This window comes from Podarcis vaucheri, assembly GCF_965113315.1.
Source record: "Podarcis vaucheri genome assembly, chromosome: 16".
NCBI lineage: Eukaryota > Metazoa > Chordata > Lepidosauria > Squamata > Lacertidae > Podarcis > Podarcis vaucheri.
Window position 1 is genome coordinate 833,485 of NC_138754.1, and position 7,985 is coordinate 841,469.

The 7,985-nt window shown below is 52.9% G+C and overlaps 1 protein-coding gene across 1 annotated transcript in view; it reads left to right on the top strand.

The window, feature by feature from the left end:
• The window catches only part of PEA15 (proliferation and apoptosis adaptor protein 15), a 65,914-nt gene extending 58,413 nt beyond the window's left edge, over positions 1-7,501 (top strand). The window contains exon 4 of the mRNA XM_082202639.1: positions 577-7,501. Within this exon, the coding sequence (XP_082058765.1) occupies positions 577-641 (65 nt within the window). The 3' untranslated portion in view covers positions 642-7,501. The remainder of the gene's footprint in view (positions 1-576) is intronic.
• Positions 7,502-7,985: the final 484 nt, after the last annotated feature.

A 7,985-nucleotide genomic window follows, 5' to 3' on the forward strand; every position in this document is an offset into this window, starting at 1 on the left:
GACTAAGGGCGCCAACTGCACAGCTTTCTAACATGAGGAAGAGGATGGGAAGGGATTCAATAATTTGGGTTTGCTCTGCTCTGAGGCAGATTTATACGCAGCCCAGAAATAGTGTTCTGCGAGGCTGAGTGGCTCCCAGTTGCTAGTATACATCGTTAGCTGAGAGGATACCTTTGAAACACTGAGTTCAATAATAGTAAAAAAAGATAAGCCATGCTGTTAATAGTCACGTGTATTTACGTGAACAAACAGGGGCCCCCCCCAGAGGGCTGCATGTGGGGCCCCTCGGACCCTAAGCTCTCCACTGGTTCCCACTTTATAGGGACTGCATTTAGGTTTTCAATCTGTTGAATATCACTTGGAGACCTTCAAGTCCTAATCATAGAAATTAGACTGGGTAGTAGATTCAGGCCGCAGTTTCTTCACACAGGTCCTCACAAGCTTGTGGAACTCTCTGCCACAAGATGTGTTTCTGGCCACCAACTCAGATCTCTTTAAAGGAGGCTTAGGTGGACAATCCCATCAGGTGACTCCTAAGTCGTTCTCATGTTGTCTCCCTTCTTTTTCTCCCCACAGACATCATCCGGCAGCCCTCCGAAGAAGAGATAATCAAACTGGCTCCGCCACCCAAAAAAGCTTAAAGTGGGGTGGGGGGGAGGAAGGGAGCAGCTGGGAGGGGGATGACCCCCCCCCACAACCCCCCCCCCTGCTCCACTGTGCCCTGACGGTTCCAGCTGCCCCTTCTGGCTACACCCTGCCCTTTCTTCTGTGACTGTCGCCTGTCTTGTGGGACTGGGGTGGGGAGCAGCCTTGGCCACTAATGGAGTCTTAATTCCAACCCCCCTCCCCAACCCCTCCTCCCCACACACATATCCCCCCCCCCTTGCCACTGACTGGGGTGGATGAACCCTCGGGAGGGCTGCTGGGATGGGGGGGGCAGCCAGGGGGCTGGAGGACTGTTGCTATGCAAACATGGCGCCCACCTTTCCCCAATTGCCACTCCCTCCCTTCCACGCACCCACCCACCGGGAAAGGGCAGACCCCCCCCCCAAGTTTAACACCCCAACAAAATCAAGAGCCTTGGCCTGTTGTTGTTGTCCTTGTTGTTGTTGTTAAGGAAGAGGTGAGGATGGGCAGAGGAAGTTGGATAGGGGGAGATGAGATCAGGTGGGTGGGTGTTTTGGTTTTAAGAAGCCACTGGGACCCCCCCCCCCAGTGCAGAACCAGCGCCAGGAGCTGGCATTGAGGCATCAGTTTGCAGGGGAGAGATGGGGGGGGGTTAGAAAGGACTGGGCAACGAGGGGCAAGTTCAGCAAGCAAGGAGGGGAAGGAAACGAGATGGAGAAGGGTTAGGAAGAAGTCATAGCAGCTTTGCTTATGGGGCTGTAGCGGGAAAGCCTGAGGGGGGCCCTAGTTGCTTAGATGAGCTGGGGGGGCCCTGGGGCCACAGAACCGGGCCCTGAAGCTCCTCCCTCCAGAATTGTCACCCCGGCTATACACCCTGCCAGTCGCCCGTGAGGCCTCGCTACCACTCTTGACCCCTCCAAAGTCAGCCAAGTACTGCAGTTAAAGATTTTGCTGACATCCCGGCTCAATGCACACACAGAACGAGCGGCGCACTGGAAATTTGCGCATCTCAGGCCACAGCAGCCACACTCCTCTTCAGCCACGCAAACTGCCAAGACTTATTTCAGCTGAGCCAGACATCCTAAAAGGCTTTGGGGGGAACAGCTGGTTGCAAAGGCGAGCTGCGGAGGGAGGGCATTAAAATTTTCTCCCAGGGTGTTATCTCTGGGGCAGAGGGCTAGGGTGCTGGAGTCCCAGGGCAGGGGTGCTAAGTACCTGCTGAGCAGGGAGGGGACAAGCGGAAGACAGGAGTTGGGGGGGGGAATACAGCTTGAGAGAAAGAGAGAGGAGAGAGAACAAAAGTTTGTGTGGAGAGAGCCGGGTTCAATTTGGGGGTCTGTTCCTTCCCTGCCAGTCTGTGCTAACCCTGGGGTGGGAGAGCAGGCCTTTCACCAGAAGGCAAGCTGGGGGGGGCACACACACCAGCCCACCCCCACTGGCCTGCCAGCCTCTTTGCCTGCCCCCCCTGACTTTGTGCCTTTCCTCGGTGTTGGTCGTGCCGCTGCCGCCTCTCCTTCAACTTGCTCCGTGGGTGCCTCTTCCTCCCTTGTCGCCAGAGACATTGACCCCTTCCTCCTCCTCCTCCTCCTTCCTCAGGGGACTGACTTGGTGCCACTTCTGCCCTGATTCAGTCCACCCCCCGCACCCCCTGCCTGCTGGCTCGCCTTGAGCGGAGGGCCATTCCCACAGGGGGCCAACCTTTAATCGCCACATCTTTTTCTTTGCCGTGATTTCTACTCAGTTTGTGGACCGCCTTGCTGTTCTGCTCGGTGGCTGCATTGTCATAGATTGGGGGGAGGGACTGGTAGGTGGGGGGGCCCTTGGGGATGGTGGGACCCTTGAGGCTTTCCCTGTGGAATTGCCTGCCTGTTGGCCCTCCACCTGCCCAGGAGACAGCCTGATATGGAGGGCAGGCCTCTTGATGCTCCCAGGTTGCAACAGGGGCACCTCTGCAGCAACCAAGGCTACCAGCAGCCTCCCCACCTGCCCAGACCCCAGAGAGCCGGTGACACTGCTTGCATGCACTCATCCTGCATCCCTGCATACGATCATCAAGACACCCGTGTCTTAAATAAATCAGGGAAGTCCTGAGGGGCCACATTTCTGCTTACAGAGAAATACGTGTTGCCTCCCCCTGCAGCACATGCAGCCCCCTTGGGTGCTGAGCAGCTGCCGTGTGTGTGTGTGTGTGTGTGTGTGTGTGTGTGTGTGTGTGTGTAAGCACGCTAAAATGTTTAAGGAACAAATGGGGGGGGGGGTAAACAGTAATCCACATGCAAGCAAGGAGGAATGTGGGATTTGTTTGCTTCTCTCTGTCTCCCGACACAGTTTGTTTCCAGATGGAGCCAGATTAAGACAGTCTCCCTGCCTCACATGGCTGCTGGGGGTGTAGAGGAGGAGGAGGAGGAGGAGGAAGGGAAGGGGGGGCCGCGTGACTGTTTCTGGGCACCCAAAGCTGTGATCCTGGCTGCTGCGTTCGTCTCTCTGCTGCAGCTTCCATTGCACATATATTGCCATTAAACTAACTGCACCTGTTCTGGGGTGGGGGGAGGGAAACGCTTCTCAGTTGTTGTTGTTTTTTTAAAAAAGAGACCCACCCAAACAGTGGAACTTGCATCAGACTGCAAAAGGAAATATATATATATATATATTATTTAATTAACGCTGAAAAACTGCGCTGTGCACCCTGGTGTTGTTGGGCAGGTAGTATTTCCTCCTCTTTTCTCCCTGCCCCCCCCACCTTAAAGCGAGACCACCTGCTTCTGCCCTTCCCCCTCGCAGGTAGTGTTGTGTTCTTTTGTGTTATGTATCAACAGGTGGGCTAGGTCTGTGTTTCTTACAAGGCATCTTGTTTAGGTCTCCCCCTTCCCACCCACCCACCCCCTGGCAACCCCGCTGCCTCTCTACCCACCACACACAGCCTGAGCCTTGCCTTCAATCTCTCTCCCCCCCCCCCCAATTCCCTGGGTCAGGATCTCGGCCGCAGTGGGTCGATCCTGCCCAACCAGATGCATTCCTGGCACAAAACTCCCTCGGTGTGTGTTGGTGTGCAATGACTGTTCAGAAGTCCAGAGAGCTGGCGGAAAGGGGGAGCGAGCGAGGTGGGGTGGGGAGGGCTCCTCTGGAGCAAGGCAAGGGGTCAGCGGCAGGAGAGAGACAGGCAATGGCCCCAATTCGAGAGAGACAGGCTCCCGTCCCTACAACCACTGCACCCCCCTGCCTGCCTTCAGTTTGGCATGGTGGGACCCCGCCTCCAAGATGCACCACAAAGCACCTTCTCGCAAGTTGAGGTTGGCCGTGCACATCTGGACACAACTCCAAGGGCGCATGGCAAACTCAGCCGGGCTCTCAGCACTGGGCTTGTTACGCTTCTGGATTGAGCCAAGCCTAGAGGAAGGGGTCAGAGAATGTGGACTCTCCTTCGCCGGAGGTTTTTAAGCGGAGGGCCATCTGTCCTGGATGCCTTCGTTGTGATTTGGATGTGGGGGCTTGGAGTAGACGTTGCTTCTGATTCAGCAATTCCATGACTGTGGAAGGGGCTTCTCAGCCTCCTTGCTCTTGCAGAGGTCAACCACATTTCAAATCAAGATATATATATAGAGTCTGGGGTCCTGCGGAAAAGCTATGAGGAGCGGTAGCAGTGGGGAGTGTTCGCTCTCAGCTAAGGGGGTCAGGGACAGTGGGGAGGGCTCTGGGCTGCTTGCACTTGCTTGGTGCCCTCCTAAGAGAAGCCTTGTGTGAAGACGTGCAGAAGCGCTTCAGCAAACGCTGTTGGAGGTGCAAAAATTTCGCAGGAGGGGAAGGGGCTGCTCCTGCCGCCTTTGCCTTCTTTCTCTCCCCCCCCCTGACTCCTTCCAAGGTCCTACCGTAACAAAAATCAGCCCCAGGAAGCCTCTGCCTTCTCAAAGCCAAAGCCTTGGCAGAAGGGTGGTCTCTGGTTCAGCTGCCCTTAAGTACCCACACTCCTAAGACACACACTTCTGATGTTTACAGCTGAACAGTTGGTGGTGGTGATGTCATTGCAAATTAGCAAATTGGCAGCGGGTAAAAATAGTGTCAAAAAAGAAACAGGGTGGTGGTTGGGGGGGGTGAGGCTGGAATTAAAAAGCGAACAAACAGCTCAAAACAAAGCGAAGAACAAAGGGGCTGATTAGGAGGCAGCTCAGAATCACAGGATGCAGAAAACACTTTTTTGTTGCTTAAATGCCCACCACCCCTGGCATGGCCAAGTCCTTCGCCGCTCTTAAAGGGCAGCCCTTGCTTGGTCTCTGGATGAATACGCCTCGAATATTTTGCAAGGCCAGTGACATTGCCAGAGAGAAAGGAGGCTCTCTGCTAGGTCAGGGCGGGGGGTGGAGAGGCAGACACACACCTGTGTGGCCCTCCAGCTGTGGTTGCGCGCCACCCACACACACACACACACACCCTGGGTCTCCAGGATGTCAGGCAGGGGAAATTCCCAGCCCTACTGGAGACAATGCTGGGGACTGAATCTGGGGCCTTCTGGAAGCCAGGCATGTGCCCTGCTGCTGAGCCACCAATGAGCGAGGCCCTGCAATGTTTAAAAGAACCTCTTCCCACAAGCCACATATATATATATACAAACACACATACACACAAAAGCAACTTTGCACATACAGTGGACGCTCGGGTTGTGAACGTGATCCATGCAGGAGGCAGGTTCGCAACCTGTGACCCGCGCATCTTCGCACACGCGGGCTGCAATTTGACGCTTCTGCACATACGCAAAGAGCGATTTAGTGTTTCTGCGCATGTGCCGAAACCCAGAAGTAACCCGTTCCGGTACTTCCAGGTTTGACGCAGTGCGCAACCCGAAATTGCACAACCTGAAGTGTCTGTAATGTTAAATTAACCCACCACAACACTTTCTCACCTCCAAGATGAGCACAAAGAGGCAATTTCCACGCAGACTGAATGTTACCAGTCAAACCAGTGTGCCACCTCTGGTGTCTTATATTTAAAATTCCGGGACATGGTCAGGGTTTTTATTTTCTTTTAATAGTACAAACCCGCCCTCCGTATTAAGTTCAGGTGCATGAATTGTAGTCCGCTGCAGCCGGACAGAAGCTCCAGGAGCCAGAACAGAGGAAGGAAACAGCCAGGCCCCGATCCGGCCTCTCCGCCAGCTCTCTCTACTTCCTCCCTCCCCAGCTGTCCCTGATGCTCAGACCGTGCTAACTGTGTGTACATATATATTATAAATATATGTATATTAAATATAATATTGAGTGTTTAGTGTTAACTTATTCTCTCTTTTTTTGTGTGTGTCAAGTGGACCAAAACAAAAAAACAAAACCACAGCAAACAGGAACTGTAACAAAGTATTAGTTTCTAACTCAACACAATTTTTGATTAAAGAAGTGTGTTTCTTTGAACAAAATGATAAATAAGCATAACTTCAGTATAGCTGATGGGGTATTTTGTTTGCATACAATTTGGCTAAGCCAAAAATACACGGTGGAGGGATAAGGACTACCTCGAAGGGTTGTTGTGAGGATTTATTGAAAAAGGCAGTATTCTGTGTAAAGTTGGGATAAAAAAAGGGCCTCTCTTGGGTTCACTCAAATCAAGGGGATCTATGGAATATATTTACCACCACCCCCTGCAAGTAAATGAACTTGGCTGTTGGGGGGGCAGGTTGGGGTATTTTACTCCTGGGCTGAGATGCCCCTGAGCCTTGTTTGCACCATCCTCTGCTATGGATTCCTTCCTTGAAGGTTTTTAAATAGAGGCTGGATGGCCACCTTCCAGGGATTCTTCGCCTCTGATTCCTGCATTGCAGGGGGCTAGTCGAGATGGCCATTGGGGTCTCTCCCACTACACTCTGCAAATGAACAGCTTTTCCTTTCCTTTGCCAGTCTTCCTCACCCACAGCCAGATAGCCTGCCCCCTTCCCCGTGGCAACTCCACCCTCCATCACTGTAGCCACACTGGCGAGAAAAAAATCTGCTCCAGGCAAACTCCAGCCCTCCAGATGTTAGGGACTACAATTCCCATCATCCCTAGCTAACAGGACCAGCCGCCAGGGATGATGGGAATCGTAGTGCCAAACATCTAGAGGGCCGGAGTTTGCCTATGCCTAGGCTAAACACTGCCAGCTTTAATAATGAAAAATGTACGTTAAAAAAATCGGGGAAGCCAGTACTCCCAGGATGGCCAATGACAAGGAAGTGAGCCAGGGGTGCTAAATAAATGCCGCCAGAGTGTTGTGGGCTAAGTGTTCCCAATGAAATGGGGGGGGGGGATGCAGGGTTCACTTCCACTGCACTGGATTGGGGCCGTTGTCCAGATTCAGAAAAACCACTGAAGTGAGTGTCTTTTAACGGTCGAGTGGAAGTGATGGACGGCAGTCTTTCTGCCCAGCAGAAGGGAAGTTAAAAAGGGAGTCGCTCTCAAGGAGAGCCCAAGTCCTGTATTGATGGGGGGGGGCTGTCTGGATTCGGCCGCCTGCAGCCCACCCACCCACTCTCCAATTCCATGTTTCCAAGTCAACGCGAGGGGTCAGGGGTCTCCACAGCCCCCACCACCCCAAGCTCCTGAGCTGTGCCCAAATTGGTGCCCCTTCCCCCAAAGTGGATTGCTGACTTGCACTGTTCATTCCTACCTTCTCCTGTAAGTGGCGATGTTCTCCGCAACTTTTTTTTAAAAAAAGGAAAATGTTTCTTTAATCAAAACTTGTCATAACTGCAAAGTTAATTTTTTAAGGGTTTTTGTTTTGTTTTTTTTAGAGTAAAGGGAAAAAAAGCTCCTGCTTTGATTACTCTCCCCTGATCCCCACCCTCGAATTTTCTCTCCAAAATGTAATGAGAGTCATTGTGCTAATCATGGAAATAAAAGTCAAAGGTATTGTGTACGTGATGACTGTGTTTTCTTTTTAAAAAAAACACCTTCTCCCCTCTCAGTGAAGCGGGAGGAGAGGGAGACAAGGGGAGCGATTGTTCCTCCTGAGGGGCCCCTTACAGCCAAACAGCACGGAAGGCCCCCCCCCCCAAGTTCCTGGGTGTTTGGTGCAAGTAAGCTAAGCTCCCCCCCCATACTCAAACTGGAAGAGGAGGAAGACAATGCCAGGCAGCTGGCAGGCCCTAGGAGGGTGTGTGTGTGTGTGTAGGAAGAGCTGTTCTCACAACCAAAAGGGCCACCTCACCATCTGTAAAGATAACTTTTTTGGGGGGGAGGGTTTGAGGGCTGCATCTGTTGGATGGCTGCCTGCCACGGAAACTTCAGCTGTGATCGTTGCATTGCAGTGGGTTGGACTAGATGACAGTGGGAGGGCCCCTTCCAGCTCTGAAAGTCTATAATTTGCTTGAGGCCACGAGCGACACACTCCTTCCTTTGCC